Source organism: Rhamphochromis sp. 'chilingali' (assembly GCF_963969265.1).
Source record: "Rhamphochromis sp. 'chilingali' genome assembly, chromosome: 5".
In the NCBI taxonomy this organism is placed as follows: domain Eukaryota; kingdom Metazoa; phylum Chordata; class Actinopteri; order Cichliformes; family Cichlidae; genus Rhamphochromis; species Rhamphochromis sp. 'chilingali'.
The window spans coordinates 42,466,619-42,488,717 of NC_137932.1; the positions used below are offsets into that span (position 1 = coordinate 42,466,619).

Consider the following 22,099-nt stretch of genomic DNA (forward strand, 5'->3'; position numbering starts at 1 on the left):
ACTGTACAGTATGTTAAAATATATAATGATACAAATCTGTTACAATGTTTTCTTGTAAAAACTCAGATTGCACAAAGATTCAGATGCACAAATGACCCACGAGAGATAAAAGGCAAACTTCAGATGGCTCTAAATGCTCAGTTTCAGAGTTTCATCTCTTTCTACACACACCTGCTGTGAAAACCTTCTGCTTGCGACTGGCAGCAAGTCCGAAGAAAGTTGGCTAAAGGGGGAGGGGCTAAAACAGCTTGTTTTTATGGTAAACTGAGGGTTTCACGAAGCCACTCTAGTCGAGTATAGGAATAAAAAGGTTGTACTAAGCATAAAATGCCCTCATGAGTTGATGTTGAGGCAGACAGAAGTTACAGTTCTTTCAAGTCTTAGTGGAGACAAAAATTCACGTAAACTGTGAGACACCGAGGAACACAGGAAATGAGGTTTGGTGTGGCTAATAATGCTTTTTCATCCGTCTGGAGTTCTTCCGGCAAAGTTTTTGGTTCAGTGCAATCACGGCAGAGCAGAGCGGCAGTGAACCCACAAAGTCTCCCGCGATGATGTTGAGGCTCCCGGCGTCTGATCCGGGACTCTGTTCCTCAAGCCATGTCCTCAAATACTCCCAGTTGCTGTAGGTGAGCGTCCGCAGGGATTCCTTCTGGTTCTTGGTGATGTAATATCTGTCAGCTGTCAGGTTCAGGCCGGACACAAAGAAGCCCTCTGAGGAGAGAAAACGGAGTTTTTAGCCACTGACGCGCATACATATCTAATCTCTACAGTCCAAACTCACCTGGACGTCCCAGGTCTTTGTGCCAGTCCAAGTAAGTCATGACTCCATGTGCTCTGCGCTGGTTGGCCCACCAGTAAGGGACGGGAGGCCACAGCTCCTGATGTCTCACTGCAAGCTGGCATTCATAGGAGAGGATGACCTGGTAACCCGACGCCCACAGACTCCGCAAGGTCAGCGCCGATTCCTGTGGAGGACCAGCGGGCCACTCTTAAGTCCCGGTGCACCAGACATTTTTTGTACCATAAATCACCTGTGCAGAGAGACAAGCTCACCTTCTGGGGACACAGCTTAGAGCCAAACAGTTTCTTCAGGGACCAAATGAACGATTCGTGGCATTTGTCATCCATTCCTTCAAAATGGCTGCAAGCGAGGATAACGATCTCCTTCGGGTGAGCCTCGAGCCAAGCAGCAACAGACTCAAGTGTTTCCTGTTAAATAGGATACTCACTGTAACTACCAGAGGAGCCAGACTTACGCGTTTAAAAATAAACCGAACCCTTTAAGCTCTTTGTAGAAATCTCCACCTCTAAATAAACTGACATACAAAGAACTCCAGCAAAAACTGATAAAATCTGTACCAGCTGGTAAATGCTAATATTGTTTAAAAGACTTTCTGTTGCATCTCAAAATAATACAATCCAATAGAAATGAGATCTATTCAGGTGCAGCAGAACCTTGAACTTTGAAAAAAATTGTGCAGTAGTGATTTGTTTTTTCTAATAACACTAACTGTCAGGTGAAAGTGCTAAACTCACCAGTACGGTCACATGAGTGTATATGACGTGTGTGAAGTACAAGTCGCTGGACGAGTCGTTTGGTTTGTGTGCAACACGAAGGTCAAAGTACCGAATCCCCATTGAAAGCTGTTCTTCAATGGTTTTATCCTGACAGGAAAGAGGTCAACATGATTTCCTGATGGAGGCGTCACTGAAACCAGTCCTGGATTCAATGACCTCGTCATCAACACCACCTCCCATTTTTGCGTGCATTCATTTCAAACATTTTTTCGACTGACTAACTTCGGTTTACTCTACATGGTTCCATCCAGCTTACCTGTTTCAACCACATGCAAAGTACTTTATTTAACACTCATTTTCTACATCATAACCAGTTTAAACGATTTATCATTTGCGTTTAGATACAAATGATATATTTTTAATCAATAGTTCTTTTTCTCTAGATGTCCAGCACCGTGCCTGACAGTTGGCATGATGACCAAATATCTCCGCTTTGGTCTCCTAAGGACGCTGATCCAGAAATCTTGTGGATTGTTCAGATGCAGCTTTGCCATGTTCTTATAAGAGAGAAGGTTTCTCCTCCCAAACAGCCTTCAGCCTTTTTCTAATTTGTTATCCTGAACTTTAACGATTAACATGCTAACTGAGGCCTGTTGAGTGTGAGATGCAGCTCTTGGGCTTTCTGTCGTTTCTCTGAACATTGCAGGGTTTGACACTGACGGAAATTTGAAGGGATGTCCAGCTGTTGGCAGCTGTTTTGCATGTTTTTAACGTGGGAATAATCTGTCAACACTTGTCAACACACACCTGCATGTTCCAGGCCAGGAAACTGTCACAACTTCTGCTTTTACAGAGATACTCACGCATGCTGATGCTCAGTTAATAAAGTTCATTTGATTAGCTCGCACCTGGCAGGCACGTGACCTTTTATTTCCTACAGCAGCAGTAACTGTGAAAAACAGTATCGCTGCACTTTTTCTGTTTTCTTGATTCGTTTTTTTAGACCTTGGCTCCTGAGCCCTGGGGCCTGTTCTTCGTACCTCGCTAAGTAAGTTAGCTGGATTAGATTGTTGACGATTTCGCGTGATCCTGGATCGTTCGGTTCCCCGAAGCCCATCCGGGACTTGCTGTCATAGCAACAGAGCCGTAAGCGTAAACCTGCTCGGGAGCAGGTTCACTTTATGTAAACAGGATTAGATCGCGGCCACGCAGGTATGTCTGCTTCATTTATACGAAAGCAACAGCGATATTCCACTGGTGTCAAGCCAGCCTCCAATTCGAGACTTGCAGTCAAGCCAGCCTCCAGTTTGTTTTACGTTCCCTGTGTATTCAAAGTATTACGGGAATGGATGTGGAAACCGGATTTCAAAATAAAAGCCAACTTCGAGTGAATTAACAGATATGTTAAGAACATAATAACATATAATTTAGGCTTCTTTTTTTTTTTTTTTACAAACTCTAATGTTAGATCTATATGACACAGCCTTGTACCCTAATTGTGCCCTGTCACTATCAAGGCCATCTTATTTTGGATTTCAAAGTAAAAGCCCTGTGAATCTTCATTTTTGAACTACTCTTTCAATGACTTAATAATGCTCTTAAAAGCAAAAGTCGTATTTCCAAATACTATTTGAACTTTATATCAACACTTTCCAACCACAGTCTTTTTACAGTGATACCATATCAATATCAAGTCAGTCTGATTTTGCCTTTCATAGTAATGGCCCTTTGAAATTGTCCATAATTGACTTAATCTTCTAACGATTCAAAATGCTCTAAAATGAAAAATTCTTGTTTCCACAGGGTAATTCCACCTTAGATCAACAGTATACAGCCCCACAGTGATACCATATCAATATCAAGTCATTCTGATTATGCCTTCCAAAATAAAAGCCTTTTTAAATTGTCCATAATTGACCTAACTTTCAGTGATTTCAAAATGTTTTAAAATGGAAATTTCCTGTTTCCACAGGGTAATTCCACTCCAGATCAACAGTATACAACCTCACGATGTTACCATATCAATATCAAGACATTCTGATATTGCTTTAAAAAATAAAAGCATTTTCAAACTGCCCATATCTGAGTTGCTCCTGGAACAATTTCAAAATGCTCTAAAATGGCACATTCCTGTTTCCACAGGGTAATTCCACTTTAGATCAACAGTATACAGCCCCACAGTGATACCATATCAATATCAAGTCATTCTGATTTTGCTCTCAAAAATAAAAGCCTTTTCAAATTGTCCATAATTGACCTAACTTTCAGTGATTTCAAAATGCTCTAAAAAGGAAAATTCCTGTTTCCACAGGGTAATTCCACCTTAGATCAACAGTATACAGCCCCACAGTGATACCATATCAATATCAAGTCATTCTGATTATGCCTTCCAAAATAAAAGCCTTTTTAAATTGTCCATAATTGACCTAACTTTCAGTGATTTCAAAATGCTCTAAAATGGAAATTTCCTGTTTCCACAGGGTAATTCCACCTTAGATCAACAGTATACAGCCCCACAGTGATACCATATCAATATCAAGTCATTCTGATTATGCCTTCCAAAATAAATGCCCTTTCAAATTGAGCATATACGGCCTACTTTTTTGACGATTTCAAAATGTTCTTAAACAGAATTTTGCTGTTTCCACAGGATAATTTCACTTTAGTTCAACAGTATACAACCTCACGATGTTACCATATCAATATCAAGTCATTCTGATTTTGCTTTCAAAAATAAAAGCATTTTCAAACTGCCCATATCTGACTTGATCCTGGAACAATTTCAAAATGCTCTAAAATGGAAATTTCCTGTTTCCACAGGGTAATTCCACCTTAGATCAACAGTATACAGCCCCACAGTGATACCATATCAATATCAAGTCATTCTGATTATGCCTTCCAAAATAAATGCCCTTTCAAATTGAGCATATACGGCCTACTTTTTTGACGATTTCAAAATGTTCTTAAACAGAATTTTGCTGTTTCCACAGGATAATTTCACTTTAGTTCAACAGTATACAACCTCACGATGTTACCATATCAATATCAAGTCATTCTGATTTTGCTTTCAAAAATAAAAGCATTTTCAAACTGCCCATATCTGACTTGATCCTGGAACAATTTCAAAATGCTCTAAAATGGAAAATTCCTGTTTCCACAGGGTAATTCCACCTTAGATCAACAGTATACAGCCCCACAGTGATACCATATCAATATCAAATCAGTCTGATGTTGCCTTCCAAAATAAAAGCCTTTTCAAATTGCCGATATACGACCTACTCTTTTAAAGAATTCAGAACGCTCTAAAAATGAAACTTGCTCTTTCCACAGGATGAATCCATGTTAGATCAAAAGTGTACATCCACACCATGGTACTACTTCAATTTCAAGTCATTCTGATTTTGCCTTCCAAAATAATGGCCTGTTGAAAATGCCAATAACTTACCTAACTTTCAGTGATTTCGGAATGCTCTAAAAAGGAAATTTTCTGTTTCCACAGAATAATTTCACTTTAAATCAACAGTATACAACCCCACAGAGATACGATGTTAAGATCAAGTCACTCTGATTTTGCCTTCCAAAATAAAAGTATTTTCAAATTGCCCGTAGACGACCTACTCGTTTAACGATTTCAAAATGCTCTTAAATTGAAAGATGCTGTTTCCACAGGATAATTCCACTTTAGATCAACAGTATCCAACCCGACAGTAAAACCATGTAAATTTCATGTTGGTCTGATTTCGCCTTTCAAATTAATGGCCCGTCGAATTTGTCCATATGTGATATACTCTTTCAATTATTTCAGAATGTTTTAAAAATGAAAATTGCTGTTTCAACACATATTGGGTTTTCATTTTGAAAAGCAAAATCAGACTCAATTGATTATGACAGAATTGAATCATAAAGATGATGTAAAAGGAAGCTGAAATTGCCACTAGGTTGTAATTGATAGTACGTTTATATTTTAAGTCTGTGGAAAGATGTCATGGTTGGTTTGCAAGCTGTTTTGTAATTTCTTTATTTAGAATGACATCTTTCCACAGACTTAAAATATAAAGAGCAATTTAAGAGCATTTTGAAATCGTTAAACGAGTAGGTCGTCTACGGGCAATTTGAAAATACTTTTATTTTGGAAGGCAAAATCAGACTGATTTGATATTGATATGGTATCACTGTGGGGTTGTATACTGTTGATCTAAAGTGGAATTACCCTGTGGAAACTGAAATCTTCCTTTTTAGAGCATTCTGAAATCACTGAAAGTTAGGTAAATTATGGGCATTTTCAACAGGCCATTATTTTGGAAGGCATAATCAGAATTACTTGAAATTGATATGGTAACATCGTCAGGTTGTATACTGTTGACCTAAAGTGAAATTATCCTGTGGAAACAGGAAATTTCCATTTTAAAACATTTTGAAATCACTGAAAGTTAGGTCAATTATGGACAATTTAAAAAGGCTTTTATTTTGGAAGGCATAATCAGAATGACTTGATATTGATATGGTATCACTGTGGGGCTGTATACTGTTGATCTAAGGTGGAATTACCCTGTGGAAACAAGAATTTTTCATTTTAGAGCATTTTGAATCGTTAGAAGATTAAGTCAATTATGGACAATTTCAAAGGGCCATTACTATGAAAGGCAAAATCAGACTGACTTGATATTGATATGGTATCACTGTAAAAAGACTGTGGTTGGAAAGTGTTGATATAAAGTTCAAATAGTATTTGGAAATACGACTTTTGCTTTTAAGAGCATTATTAAGTCATTGAAAGAGTAGTTCAAAAATGAAGATTCACAGGGCTTTTACTTTGAAATCCAAAATAAGATGGCCTTGATAGTGACAGGGCACAATTAGGGTACAAGGCTGTGTCATATAGATCTAACATTAGAGTTTGTAAAAAAAAAAAAAAGAAGCCTAAATTATATGTTATTATGTTCTTAACATATCTGTTAATTCACTCGAAGTTGGCTTTTATTTTGAAATCCGGTTTCCACATCCATTCCCGTAATACTTTGAATACACAGGGAACGTAAAACAAACTGGAGGCTGGCTTGACTGCAAGTCTCGAATTGGAGGCTGGCTTGACACCAGTGATATACCACCACTGTTTCACCATAAATAAATAACATCAATGTAACTAAAGATAATGCAGCACTTGATCCTTTTATTGATGTCACACAGGTCATTTCCTAAAAAAGGGAAATGTACTATTAACATTCTATTACATGTATGTGATTATTTCAGATGTAATTCATATTTCAGAGTAGTAATTGTAAATTACTTCGTGTAATCAAGATGAGAGACCACGGCTATAAAAGCGAAGGTGGATTTGGGAAGTCTGTCGCAGTCATATCCTGTCCGTTTACGCGAGCAACCCATTGCGGAAGGTGCAAGATTGATAAGGAGAGTCCTCAGAATTCAGCGTATATTGCGGGACAGACAGGATCCTTTAGCTCAGCGCGACAGTGTGCTCATAGAGAGATATCGATTTTCCCGTGAGGGTATTATTCACTTAACCAACTTGTTGACGAGGGGGTGCAGGACCACCACCTGTCTTTTTTTGCTCTGCCCTTTTCTTGGTTGCTGTTATGAACAAACAAACAGATTATTTCAGGGTCTCTTTCCAAGAGACTAAAAGCAATATAAGTGATAAATATTACCATTCTGTAGGATATTCTTATATTTCACTTTTACTTGTTCCCATGTTCTAGTGGGTCCTGTTGTGGCTCTAATGTGAAAGAGGATATAATATAACAATATAATATAATGTAATATAATATTGGATAATATAGTGTAATATAAATCTACCCTACCGCCTACTGGTGTTGGCCAGAGGGGCCGATGGCGCGATATGGCAGCCTGGCTTCTGTCAGTCTGCCCCAGGGCAGCTGTGGCTACAACCGTAGCTGCCTCCACCAGTGTGTGAATGTGAGAGTGACTGAATAGTGGCATTGTAAAGCGCTTTGGGTGCCTTGAAAAGCGCTATATAAATCCACTCCATTATTATTGTTATTATTAAATTACTTACGAGTTTAATTTGTCAGCAACTTCCTGCCAGCCCTCGCTCCTTGCTTTTGCAGCCTTTGCAGTGTTCCCTTGCGTTCTGATTTAACTCTGAAACTCCTGAAATCCCTCACTCAGGAGTTCTTGCTCTGCTGCCGAAAAATACCGAGCCGAGCGCACTCCTTCGACATTTTCGCCGACCAATCAGAGGGTTGCCGATCACTGTTTCTGCTATCGATGCGTGGCCCCTTTTACGGCACCCAGTGATCGCACATTACTTCACCCAGCTGTACTAATCGTCAACAGCAGGTGTGTTCGGGGAACCGGATTAGCGCGCTCACGGTTAGCGCGATGGTTTGGTCTTGGATGTTTCATTTGATCTTGGATGTAGTAAGCGACGTACGAAGCACAGGGCCCTGGTCTGTAAATACATTTGCAAAGCACACTGACTAGTTAAGAACTTTTTTGGCATATAAACAGCATTTTGTACTACAATCAATATTTGTACAGCAACACTGGATCACATGACTACTCACATGTGGAGTGTTTAAATGTATTTCTTCCCATTTTTGCTTTCTATCATCAACTTACAGTCTTTCTGTCTGCAGCCAACAACTTTTTTTAAATAAGTATATTAAGAAGACCAAACAACCTGTTTAAACTTGGGACCGTCTCGTCTCAGCACCCATGGCACTGACTTCTCAGTTGTCCTCACACCTTTGCCGACATAGTGACAGCGCAGTGGTTGTATTTTCAGTGCCTACCTGTGTGGTGGCCCATCTAAAAATGGCCGGCCTTGTGAAGCAGCTAAAAACTCCATCCAGGAGCCGGAAAAAGTCCGACTCAGCCCTGACCAACGGGGAGTTTATGTCCAGGCAGTAACTCATGGCATCGTGGCTTCCTACAGGAACACATTTTAAAAGTAAAGAAACTGGTTTGTGGCGCAAGTTGCTTCAAAAAAATTCTTACTTGCTTGTTTATCTGATAAATGTTGACTTTGTTGTTTACTGTGTGTGTGTGTGATCATGACTGTTTTGTGTAACTGTAACAATCCCAGTCTGAATTGTTGTCCAGTGGTAAAAGAAGATCATTTACTTCAGTGAAAGTAACAATACCAGAGTGTAAAATATGTATGTAAATGTTGTATTTGTGAGTGAAAATATCAAAATAATATCAGAGAAATGTAATTAAATTAAAACAAAAAACAATGTTCCCAGTGAGAGGGGAGCCCCAAAGGTCAGGGTGACCAGGTCTAACTTCACACATCGAGTCCATTCTTTCAGTTTTGTAAAACTAAAAGAATAACAAACAACACAAGCAAAACGGCTCAGCTTCACATGAAAATGATTTTTCAAACAGGGTTTGAAGATGTCGGTGGTGGTGGTTGGTGAGGTCAACTGTTCAGTGTCGCTACAACAAAGGCCCGATGTCCTCTACACCTTAATCTGTTTCTCAGTAAAGGCCAGAAGCATCCAGCCAGCTGACAGCAATGATCTTTTGGGAGTGTGCATAGTTTAAAAACCAGAAAGGTGAGGCAGGGCTAACCCATCCAGTGACTTAAAAACAAACAATGAAATCTATGACGCGCTGCAGCCAGTGTGAAGTAGCCAAAACAGGGGAAATGTGGTCTGGTTTGCACACAGCCAAAAACAAATCTGTCTGTGAATATGCAGAGTTTTAAACCACAGAGATAACACATTTCTTACACTGCATATAAATAATAAAAATATAAAGTAGTTGTGAAATACGTTAGTGGAAGGAAAAGTCTAGTGTTGAAGTACACATGTAAAGTAGAATAAATAGTACTGACATAAAGTATTACCAGGTATTACTTCAATATTAAGTAAACGTATTTAGTGATTTTCCATTGGTAGAAAATTGTAACACTGATGCTTTTGATATTTTTGTGTTTAAAGCGCCTTAAAACTTCAGGTGACTGTCAACATATTTAAACACAGAAATACGACAATTACACGACTGTTGGCTGCGCTGTGCGTCTATAAATTCACGAGGAATCCTAAATGTGCGAATGTACCTGGAATGGCCAGGTGTGTGAGAGGAACGTCCCACAGCTCTTCAGGCAAGGCTGACATCCAGTCCCGGCAGCTCGCATCCATGTCGCTCAGTCACTCACCGAGTTATTGATCCGGTAGATCTGTTTCGAGTGATCGATGCGGTTTTAATCCCCTGTGCGCTGATCTTTAAGCAAACAAGCTACTACATGAGACAGAGGAGGAGGGACTCAGGAAAAGCTTTAATTTCCTGGTTTCCACTGACAGCTCAGTCATATGTGGATCATTTAGGGACATTTGGAAAAGTCTCCGAAAACTTTCGTAGCAGCGGGTTTCTTTGAAGTCACCACGACTTCCCCAAACAGGAAGTTTTGAGCGACACGTCATTTTTATATTTGTCGGTCACTGTTTCTAAATCACTGTAGTTTTTTTTTAATGGTGGACCAAGAGCCGCCCCACTATTACTTACGGCAGTTCAGCCGTTGGCACAGCAGAGGGCGCTCGGGAGGTAAACTCAATGGCGCTAAACAGCGAAAATTATAATTGTTTTCTTGCTTTAAGACACCTTACACACATACAATAACAGTAGTCGACGAAAAGGTAAATAACACAAGACTCGTATTCTTTAGTTTTCCTACACGGAAGCAGATTTGGGCCATTAAAACGTCAATCTTCTTCTAATGCATGCTGATTGGTCCATTGGAGTGTTCAACCTTGCATATCATCTGTTTCTCTCCCCAACCCAGATTCACACATAGGAAGAATCTGTCTAACAAACCACAGTAAAAGTAATAAGAATATTCCAGACAGAATCTCTAACTTTCCCACATTTGGTCTCTTATTGGAATTCCTTTGTCAGTGACATTAACTGGAAAAGAGTATGGACAATTCCTAACAAGTATCTGGTAACGAATAAAGTGAAGGAAGTCTCATTTAAAATACTGCATGAATTTTATCCTGCTAATCATTACATGACGAAGTTCAAAAGGGACATAAATGTGAGCTGTGGATTTTGTGGAAGCCATCCTGAGACTGTGCAGCACCTCTGGATCTGTTCATACACTGGAACATTTTGGAAAGACTTCAGTAGATTCATTGCTGGACATCTCTATAAAGACTTTACTGTGAAACGGGAAAATGTTGTATTTTGTTTCTTTCGAAGGCTGTGACGTCCCAAATACCAAAACTGTACTCGAGACCGGGAAATAAATAATAATTATTAAATGAATGAATAAATAAATCAATAATGGCGCTAACAGGCTTCACAGGATCCACCAAATTTGCATTAAAACCCGCGTACAGCACGAAATTTGCATTATTGGGCCACAGCTTGACGGCACCGTTCACCCCGGTGTTTGTAGGAAACAGCGCGTTCACAAAGTAGTTTTTTCTGTGCCGTTTTTATTTTATTGCAGTCACCAGGCCCTGCCAGGTTCCAGCTGCTGCATAACTGTAGTAAAAATCAAATTATATTAATAACTCAAACAAGAAAAATGGCACAAACCTCTCAGCGGGTACTGAACCATAAATGTTAAATATTAGAGCACTCACACCTCAGCACATGGTTTTCCTAAGCGGTCTGTGCTTTTTATGATGCCAGGTAATAGCAACATAAAAGGTCTCATTTAAGTGTTTGTTTTGTTGACTTGCCTGGTTCAAGGTTACTGAGTCACTGCACCACCTTGTGGTCTAAACGGGCATTACACAAAGCGCATTTCAGCCCCACAACTTCATGTTTTGAACATGAAACTGTAGCAGTGATTTGTTTGAAATTTGTTCATCGCTTTAGTGAATTTGGTTTGAAACTATTTTAAATACATTAATTTACAATAGGTACCTTTTAAAATAAAAATCCATGGTATTCCTAAGAATGATCATTTGTGACACACATGACACGCATGTGTAGTGTGACACAGATGAGACCCAGATCTTGTAAAATGTATTAATACATCTTTTTAAAATTAACTTCAGATAATGTTTTCTTACATATGTGTCTGCAATATTGTTGTGATTTGGCGCTATATAAATAAAATTGAATTGAATTCAATATGACTGTATGTGGGAGTTATCATGAGGACAAGTTACTACTGAGGGTAAATCTTTTCCCACGTGTCCCGTGGCCTTCTCACTGATGTGGGTTCTCATCTCGGCTTGTAGTTCAGAGTTACAGCAGAATCTTTTCTGATGTTTTGCGTGAACATCTGATGAGATCTTTGTGGATTTTCATGCAGCATGTTAGTTTATTGCTTTCACCAAATTTCTTTCTCAAAAAAATTGCAGAACTATGGCTTCCTGTTTGTGTGGACTCTCTGGGACCTCCTGTTCCAGACTGGAGTTCCTTTCGGGTCATACAGGTGAGAAGTGGGAACTTTCTCTTCCTTACAGGCGTGTTGCTGTGGGAGTTCTTAAAAAAAAGACAGAGAAATACATGATTAAAAACACAAATCTGGACAAATATATTTTAAATGAAATCTGGGAGCCCTGTTGTTCTGCACACAGTTTTGTTTGCAAAGCTCACAATGAGCTTCATGAGTAATCATAATTTTATGAACCCTTGCTAGCAATACTGTGGCTTTGGGTGATGCATGGGTTTAACTGCTAAGTGTCCAGATGTTCTTGCCAGCATCCATATATGCACAATACCTGTTCATTTGAACTTTGATGAGCCTGTATTTTTTTTTTTAATCCATGACTGTAGAGCAGGGAGGTGTAATTGGAAGGTAGGTGGTTCAAACCCTGGCTGCTCTGGTCAAAGTATCCTAACCCCCCCAAAAAAGCACAGAAAAAGTCCATTTACTATTACATAATCTCTTCAGCCTGTGTCCTGAGTCTGCAGCTGTGTGCCCAAAACACCTCACCTAGCAGGCGTGCAGGGGGCCTTCTAGCTGCTTCTTTTGATATAGATTAGTCCCAGCTCTACTTTGAGTCAGCATCCTGCTCATACCCTCAGCTGCCCATAAAAACCGTGAACAAATAAACCCCATGTTTCCAAAACACAAAATAAAATAAAAAACGTGAACTCTTGATTTTATTTTGCATCTCATGAGCCAGTTGTAACAGAACACACAATGAATGAAGTGAGTGGAGAAAAGTTATTTTAACTAATTTGTTTCCACAGGGAAACCAGCGTGACACAGACGGATGATATGAGCTAGCTCTCCTGCTATGTTTCTTTCTTTGAAATCGCAAAGCTGTGATTCTAGAAGTTCACTGAATTCACAAAAGTTAAAGATTATTTGGAGACATCAAATCATAAACAGAAGGGGCTGTCTCCAAAAAGGTGAGACACAGTGGATGAGATTAGAAAGTGACAGATGTCTCCTCCCTCAGCAGCAGGAATGCCTCAGCAGGCCGACACATGTCCTGCTTTAGTCTCAGTGGATAACAAGCCTCCGACAGTCTGACAGAACAACAGCACTGCTGAGAGGACATGAGAGGATACCGAGGCGTTAAGTACACCTTATTCATCTTCTGCTACTTCTTTTGGGTGAGTCTCTCCCATTTTAAGCAATTTATTGTTTAAAAAAATGTAGCATCATACTTTCATTAGTGCGTGATAGTAGCAAGCCTGTTGCATAATAGTGACTAAATGCCTCAGTTGCACCATAACAGAGGAAGAAGATGAGCTACAAACAGCATTTTAATATTTAATATTAACTCATTTATCCTTCTGATTTTATTTAGATATGTTGGATTTAACAGTGAAGAAAAGCCAGTATCAGAGAAACATGCTCTCTCTCTCTGTTAGTACCCTTACTGCAGCAGTTTGGATCAGCGAGTTTTTAGGGCAGCTTGATAATAATAAACTACAACAATTGTCCAACCTAGAAGTAATAAATCCATCAGCTACTTTTTCAGCGCCACTCTGAGACAGGATGTTTCCATCTTTAAAGATATTTTGGAAATGCAAGAAAGCAGTCCTACACTGTTTAATGTGCAAATATTTAACAAATCCAACATTACTGGAAGCCAAATCAATGCCACCTAAAGTAAGTATCTGGATTCTAAGAGTTTTAGGGCCAGAGTGGCAGCTCCCAGATGGCTAAGCTCCTCATCCTTCCTGTAATGGAAAGGCCAGCCACCCTTTAGAGGACGCTCATTTCCGCTGCTTGTATCCGTGATTTCTTCACCCTTTTCTGGGTGAGGACCATGACCTCAGAGTTGGAGGTTCACCCAGCAGGGAAATTACTGTAGTTTAACTAGCTGGTGTTTGTCATCTGGCTTCATGAATAGAAACTGGGTATCATCTGCATAGCAATACAAATCTATGCTGTGCCTTTAAATGATGCGGATTTCAATCATCAATAATCTCTAGCAGGGGAGGGCTTCTTTCCCATGAAGGCCAGAAAGATGGCGTGTACAGAAAGTAACAAAGGAGGTACTCTGTAAAAATAACCAGTTATTTTTCATATGTCAGGCGTAGAGATGGACATTGCCAGCATGCTAGCAGATATCTGCTACTCAGTGCTAAATGACATACAAATAGTAGAACTTCACTCAACAAAACCGGAGCACACACTTCCTGGTCTGTTATCACAACTGAACACTGTTAGTATTTAGCTGTCAGCTAAAGAAGCCACATCTTAACAGTGCAAACTTTATTATAAGATTAAATTTTTTTTTTTCACAGTTATCCAAGTGGCCTTTAGAGGAACTGCAGGTTTTGATGCTTCCACAATGGCTTCGTTTTTCAGCCCTAGAAGCTGTAGCTTGCTCCCGGGCAGGCTTCCAGAAGCTGGCCAATCAAAATGAAAGTGGGCTCTTAGGGAGGCATTTAAAGAAAGAGGAGGCCAAAACGGGTTGTTTCACAGAGAGGATGAAGTGAGGGGCTGTGTGAAGGGCCAGGATAACAACCACACTGATACACTTTATATTTAAGACGATGTTTTCCAATAAAACCATCTCTGTTCTGTCAAGTATTTTTAGAACAGTTTCAGAGATAATCTCCATTTATACTTACATTCTCACCATACACAAAACGGCATGTATGTGCTGGTAAACAGGAAGCAATAGAAAATACTGCAGAGGAAGAACAATAGCAGAAAGTAAGAGCAGAAATGTGTCTTCTTGGACCGATAGTGAGATGGAACGTAAAGCAGGGGAAACTTTGGACTGGGGCCTGTTTCAAAGTAAACATGGTGGCATACTCGGGAGGCACTGCGAGTGTGACATCCATCGCCAGCAGAAGCCACAACAATGTGAAAACAATATGTCAGTTGAACTGCTCTGGTCTAATCTGTGGGACTGATAAGACCCAATCAGGATGCAAATCTAGGTGTTCATGTCGTCATTTCCAAGTGGGCTTCGTCTCATCCAGGCTAAGCCACAGTCACAGAAATGAAAATGATGTTAATTCCAGTGACAGTAGAGCTAGTTACAGCTGTTCCTCTGTTTTAATGAAATCTGCGTTTCTCTGCCACTTTGCAGGTTGTGAGTGCCATACTTACAGCAGTGGGGATCTATGCTAAGATCGCCAGAGAGAAAGGTGGGTTAGTTTAGTCCACTTTGAATTATTGATTTTTTCCTGGCATTATTAAAAAATGAAAGGAATTTAAGCCTCATTTCTCTGCATTTTGTCTGAATGTTATCTTTATTGTGCACAGTCAAGATTGTATGAAGGTTTGTCTCGGCTTTGTTTTGTCTAATTCTCACATATAGATATCTGGTAGCTATCTCTAGATGAGTCATAGGGTGGGTGGAACCAGGCTACGACCTGGACAGGTTGCCAGTCTACTGCAGGTACAACACAGAGTCTGACAACCATTCACACTCAGATTCATACATGTGGCCAATTTTGAATCACCTTCCATGTTTTGGACTGTGGGAGGAAGTTGATCAAGTTGTCATGGAAACAGTGTGAGAGTGTAACGAGTACAGACCCTACCAGTCTCTTGATATGTAAAATATTAATTACTGATGCCAGGGTTATAAAATCTGTCCACACAGTCACTTTGTGAAGATTCAAACTAATTAAGCAAAGATTTGTTTTATGGATTGTGAAAGTCTCCAAGTCGGTGGTCCTGGAATAACGACTGTATGTATGTCGGGTAATCAAAACAAGGCTTGTTGATCACATTCCTGAGGATGAGCCACAAAGTTATTCAGACATGTTTCAACGTTTACTCGCTCTTGTGTTATCACTGATGTTGAGGTGAATGTTGGCTCGTTCACGAACCTCTGGAAAACAACTGGGATTTAGACCCGGTCAAAGCACTGAGGCAGACTTTGTGAAGGACTTTTCCAGGATTCCCAAAATGACCTTTTGGGTTCCAGGGTCCATTTTGGAATCAGGTTTAAGTCGGGGTAAGTTCTGCTAACAATAGGTAAGCGAGGACATTTAGCCATGTCTTCACTTTTGGAAAGACCTTAAAAGAGATTTTTCAAGGACTTGGGTTTCGGGTCCGTGTTATGATCATCTTTAAGTCAGGATAAGGGTCCTGGAAATCCATCATATCCACAAACATAGAAGTGCAAACATATACTGTGTGTGTATGTGTGTATGTGTGTGTATAGATGTGGTTGACACCCTGACGGTTGATCCCGCTCTACTGTTGATCGTCGTCGGCTCTGTGATGTTCCTCATCACGTTCCTCGGATGTTTCGGGGCGCTGCGTAACACCATCTGCTTGCTGAAGATGGTATGTCAGTGTGCTGGTTTTTATCTTGTTCTGACTCTGGCCGTCTGTTCTAATCAGCTCCTATTTTCCTGCAGTTTGTGGGACTCCTGGTGGCCATTTTACTCTTGCAGATCGCAGCTGCATTCGTGGGATACTTTTTCACTGATACGGTAACAAGACGTCGAGAAATCGTACTAAACCGAAGCAGTAAACAAACCAACGTGACAGTTCTCTTGTTTTTCAGGTGATGGAGAGAACTGAGAGGCTGATGATGAAGGCAATTGAACGATACAGGGAGGACCAAGACCTGGAGAACGCCATTGACTTCATCCAGAAGAAGGTGGAGACGAGTTTTAAGAGTCAGTAATCTTTTTTGTTCTTTCTTTTTTAATGTTGTTATGACTGTGCTTCTGCTTCACTGTGATTGCAGTTCCAGTGCTGTGGAGTTGAAAGCTATAAAAACTGGTCCCGTAACGCCTACTTTGAGTGTTCGGACACCAACCCGAGTCTGGAGGCCTGTGGAGTTCCCTTCTCCTGCTGCATTCGCTTGCAGAACCAGGTCAGAACCAGTCAGTGAGCCAGTCCTGGATGTGTTTGGGATGCCTCAGGTGTACCAAGGCTGTTCCATTCTTTACTTAAGTAGAAATACAGATACTTGTGTTTAAAAAACACTCTAGTAAAAGCTGAAGTACTGAATCTCCTTCTTTACTCAAGTAAAGGTGAAAAAGCTCTGAAATGTTCTCAAAGCAAGAAAGTAAAAAGTAGCTCCTAAGGACAGTTCTAGCATGGATGTTTATGCAAAAGCAACTGAACCCTGCGCTGTATTAATATAATAATAATAAAATAATATTATACATGATAATACAAATGTTCAAATCTAAATTCGGTTATGTAGGACACAAGAGTGACTTCTTCAGTTGCCTCAATAATGGCGTCGTTGTAAATGGTAAGTTTTCCTCTTCATCTAAACAGCTGGGAGCGGCTGTAGTGGCTCCACGTGGGGAAAAGAGTCACAGCTAACAATCATTTCTAATGTGAACTCAGATTTTCTTTGTGTTCAGGCTGTGATCAGCTGACCTGCTGGTCTTTGTGGATTTATAATTGAATTTAACAGGATGTAAGCAGATGTTTCATGAGCTGATTTCCCTTTCCTTCACTAACAGTATGCTGTATTTTGTCTTTACACTAAATCAGCGTAAACGGTTTAATGTCAGAAAATATTTTCACGGACCGGCCTTTAAGGTGTCGCGGATAAATACAACAAAATAAAATGATGCGACCGAGACAAAAACTGTGGTGTTTTGTAAATATAATAATAAATATTAATTCACTGTGTAACTTTATTAGCAGCGTCCTCCTGAAATGCACCAACAACACTGAGAGTAACATCCTCCTCTCTGCCCCTTAATGCACTCTGGTCGCTATGGTAACGCGTAAATATTTCTTTCAAAATAAGACACAACTGCAACACGAGAAAGACCCAGGGAAACCGAGTTAACGATAAAAACCCTGAAAACCATAAATTTCACACCCGAGCCTCGACCCCCGGGCCCGGTCCGTGGCCCGGGGGTTGGGGACCGCTGCACTAAATCATATACAGTTGGTATAACGGTGGAATTCAGTGAATTAATCTAAGCATCATCAGCTTAAATGCAAATGAATCTCTGCTACACTCGACGTGACTCAACACTGGCCATGAGAACGACAGCCACTGTGTTTGTGGGATTTGAAATTATTTGCCACCTAAAGTCGTTCCTCCCTTTATGCTTACTCTTTTCAGTAGCTGCAGATCCTTTAAGGTACACCTTTTAGGTAGCGTCCTTGTGGAGAGCTAGCACTGGAGGCATTCTTAAAAAAGTCAAAGAAGATCACACGAGACACACCTATGGTATCAAATTTAAATGAGCTTTTCAGAAAATTTGACGGTCAGAGGTCAAGTTTTCTGAAAATCTTGTGAATACGATTACTCGAGGACAAAATTGTAAAATTGATACCGTAGGTGTGTCTACTCGGAGACTGGGAGGCAGCGATGGCTGTTTCCAGTTCAGCTCACACCCTGTTTGATGGGCAGGATGAAACAAGATGAGCTGAAACTATTGATACAGGTGAACGTTGAATCCATGCACAAATTAACTTCTTGTCCATGCTGGTGTTCAGTGCATCAAAGCCCTTTTTGTGTTACCTTAAGCAGCTTCTTTCTTTTGCAGACTGTACTGAACACCATGTGTGGTTATGGGATGCAGCAGCTGGAGGAGAAACTGGCCCGTCAAGACATATTCACCATCGGCTGCCTGGATAAAATTGTCTGGTGGGCCAAACACAATCTGCTTCTGGTGGCTGGTCTGACCGCCGGCCTGCTGCTGCTCGAGGTAACACTAGTGAACGTTTGGCTGCAAAAAACCCTCTGAAGTCACTGACAGCAGTTTCTGATCTTTGGTGTGTTTCCTTGAGCAGGTCTGCATGATAGCTTTGGCTGCTGTTCAGATCTGCTGGATAAAAAACGTCCTACAGCGACAGGAAAGAAAAGCAGCTCAAAGCAAATCGCAGAGGAAGGAGAGCCTCTGGTTTCCTCCTTTTGCAGAGTTTGATGATTAATAAAACCCTTTGTTGAGAAAGTGGGGGATGCTGTGTTTACACTGTGAATTTATAGGTTTGAGCTGTGGATTTGAGGTTTGTACAGTGGGTGAACGCATCGATGCTGGGCTCCAGGAGGCAGTTGAAATACTACCTCGTGTAAAGCCCTGAAACTCAGTTTTGTCATTTTTATGTAGCGCTCAGTGTTTCTCTTGCTGCCTTTCTACTAAACAGAATTTATAATTCACCAAAAAGATCTGAGTTAGTCAAAACATGACATGAACAGATATGTTTTTTATAATGTGAAAATGTTTCATTATCATATCATGTGCAAGCTGTTCTTTGGTCAGTGAAATAAGTCAGTCAGCCTCGTTCTGTCCAGTGTGAAGGCTTGTAAAGCTTAAAGTAAGCATAGTTAATGCTGTGAAAGCCTAATGTATTTCTAAAGCTATCCAAGTACATTTGTCGCTCAGCCCCACTCTCCTGGCTGACTAATCTCCCCGACCTCCTGATGCCTGCGTTGCATGTTTATCAGCCAGGAGACTGAAGTTTGCGTCCTGTTTGTGGGACCTTCTGCAGCCTTTCATCCCACTTGCTGTTTTGTTTTCAGCCGCCTGCACTAAAAGCTACTCGGTTTGGGCTTGTGACTCTGGATGCAATGTGACCCTTTACACTGAGGAATGACAAACGCCAAAGGACACCTTGTGCATAACTGAAGCACACCTGCTGCTTTAATAAATATTCATCATGCTACAGCCCAGCAATGAGAATGACCTGCATTTGACATGGGAAAAGAATGTGTTGGCTGTTTGGGATCTATAAACAAGAAATGAATGAACATTGAAAGAATATTATGTGCTTACAAAACTAACTAAAGTCTTTATTTTGATCTGTGTTTATTTGGTTTAATTTGCCAATAGATCCGGCCTGGGGAAGCTTTGGTGTAAAGAGACTGCAGAGCATGTGTCTGTGATTGTGTTTGTACTGTTTTATTATGAAACTGTTCTGAACCCTTTATATCCTATAATGTGATAAATAAAATACATATTGTGATAGAAATAGATTTAAAAAAAAAAGAGCTAAATTAACAAAAACTCTAAAAGCTGTGTTTGTCTGCACGTCTGCTATTAGCTGTTCAAACAGACCAACCTCTCCCGTCAGGTTGCCAATCTATTGCTGGACTAACCCAGAGAGACAAACATTCACATCTATGGCCAGTTTAGGACAACCAGTTAACCTAACCCCATGCATGTATCTGGAACTCATGCAGACAAACTCCAAACAGAAAGGCCCCAGCTAACCACTGGATTTAAACACCAGGCCTGTGCAGCTTGCCATCCCACTGCCTTACCTAAGTTTTACCATATTACCATAAATTATTATTGTATGAAAAGGCTGCTGCTGAATGACATCAACTATTTCTAAATACCTGCAGAGATGGCGTGCTTACATGCTATTGGGGTGGCTGCAGCTCAGGAGGTAAAGCAAGTCGTTTATTAATTGGTTAGATGGAAAGTACTTACAGTGTAAACTGAACTTTGCTGTTTGCTTTGAGTTTCAACTTAAATATTAACAGAGAGCTCTTGTTTGTGTCTACATTAGGATAAGGGTTGGGTCTCTCAGCAGGGCCAGAGGTGTATATTGTGAAATTATACAACAATACATATCAGGCCATGTTGCAGAGAGAGTAAGCTACTGAAGTACTTTACCAAACCGGAATGAATTATGTGCAATATATTACATTTATGAGTAGAAATTCCAATACTGCTGTGGTTAGTACTCAAACGCTGCTGTGTATCAGTATATTGGTGTTTCCAGATGGTTCTGCATTTTTCCCTCAGATGGGAGAGTGTGATTGTTGCAGTTTATCTCTAAGATTGAAGCATCCTTGCCTTTAAGTATTAAGCACTGTAGCTGCCTCCACCAGTGTGTGAATGTGAGAGTGAATGAATAGTGGTATTGTAAAGCGCTTTGGGTGCCTTGAAAAGTATGGAGGGTCAGAAGTGGCAAAATGAATTGAAAAAAAAAATACATAATTTAATAATTAATTAACTGTGTCAATGATTAATTAAAAATGTAATAAATAAATAATTAATTAAATGTGTCAATAGTTAAATACAATTTGAAATAAATTTTAAAAAGTGTTTTTTAAATGTTTTAAATCAAATGAATGGGCATGTAATTAATTATTGAAATATTTATTCAATTAATCAATTCTAATTTTAATGAATGAATGAAACATTTAATTAATTATTAAATTGCGTATTTAATTAATTCATTTTGTCACTCCTGGCCCTCCACAGTTGTACAGATTAAACATGTTATACAACTGCTGGGGTATAATGACCATCTGAGGTGCTTTTAAAGTCTTTAAAAAATGATTACGATTTTGTAAGAAGCTGATTCTGTTATTAGAACATACTCTTTTATAAATGTTCATTCCTGTTTCATACTTTGTAAAACCTGCACTGACTCTATTCCACACTGGTGTTTCCAACCAAACAATGATCTGATTGGACTGGATTCAGTCCTTCGTGCATTTCAGTCTCTGTTCCTCTAGTGCCCCCTGCAGGCTGCATTGTAAATTCAAAACTTGGACAGCAATCACACCAGTGACCAATCTCGTTATCTTGCTAGAAGTCTCATCCTGAGTTACAGAGTTGCAACAAGGCTTGGCATCTTTTAATTTCATTTAATTATTGCTAAGCTAAAACCTCTGAACATCAGGTCATTTTACAACGTGCCCATCTGCTCTGAAAGATTTGCATGCTAAGTAAAACTTACAAAGCTAAGAGACCCCCCTGGTAAACCTGCCTAATCCCTGTTGTTCTTCCCAAACTAATTAAGTCTTCATAGTACCTTTAATCTGTGGTGGATTATTAGCTAAGGCACCTGCAGTTGCATGTCGTTGGACGGATTCAGTCCCGTGGCTCTCACACTTGCTTTACTGGATTAATGGCTGCAGTGCTTTGTGCAGGTAAAAATAACTGCAGTATCGAGCTGCAGCAATGACGTCCCTTTACTGTCCAACCTGCACACTAAAAAACTGCAATTACTATCAGTGTTCTACTAAAAGCCATAATTCATTGTACACCGGCTGGCCACTTTATTAGGTATACTGTTATATATACTGCAATCATATGGCAGCAAAGCAATGCAGTATTGTTTAAATGCCACAGCCTACCTTGGTTTTGTTGTCACTCATGGCATGTCTTTATGACCACAGTGTATTCATCTTAAGTTCAGCACAAAAACAAAGGAAAAATTGCATTTGGTGAATTGTTTATTTGTTGTAACAATGCTTAGATCGTTGGATCCTGTTTCTTTCCCCTTAAAATATGCTACATTTGTAAGAAAAATCCACTG

At 39.9% G+C, this 22,099-nt stretch overlaps 2 protein-coding genes across 3 annotated transcripts; one reads left to right on the plus strand and one right to left on the minus strand.

Moving 5' to 3' along the window:
* Nucleotides 1–440: 440 nt before the first annotated feature.
* Nucleotides 441–9,941, minus strand: plcxd1.2 (phospholipase C, X domain containing 1, tandem duplicate 2). 2 transcript variants are annotated; one of them, XM_080882619.1, is made up of 6 exons: nucleotides 9,566–9,941; nucleotides 8,295–8,431; nucleotides 1,540–1,668; nucleotides 1,057–1,212; nucleotides 785–968; nucleotides 441–714 (listed from the first exon to the last, which is right to left on the minus strand). In XM_080882619.1, exons 1-6 carry the CDS (start codon nucleotides 9,645–9,647, stop codon nucleotides 449–451), a joined length of 954 nt encoding a protein of 317 aa, XP_080738745.1. In that variant the 5' UTR covers nucleotides 9,648–9,941; the 3' UTR covers nucleotides 441–448. The 2 variants fall into 2 exon arrangements, with proteins under 2 accessions (XP_080738745.1, XP_080738746.1); XM_080882620.1 differs by lacking the exon at nucleotides 1,540–1,668.
* Nucleotides 9,942–12,924: 2,983 nt separating this feature from the next.
* Nucleotides 12,925–20,641, plus strand: LOC308397703 (tetraspanin-33). The gene is made up of 8 exons (XM_080883773.1): nucleotides 12,925–13,029; nucleotides 14,970–15,027; nucleotides 16,056–16,180; nucleotides 16,255–16,329; nucleotides 16,404–16,499; nucleotides 16,590–16,718; nucleotides 18,367–18,528; nucleotides 18,614–20,641. Exons 1-8 carry the CDS (start codon nucleotides 12,973–12,975, stop codon nucleotides 18,752–18,754), a joined length of 843 nt encoding a protein of 280 aa, XP_080739899.1. The 5' UTR covers nucleotides 12,925–12,972; the 3' UTR covers nucleotides 18,755–20,641.
* The last annotated feature ends 1,458 nt before the right edge of the window (nucleotides 20,642–22,099 follow it).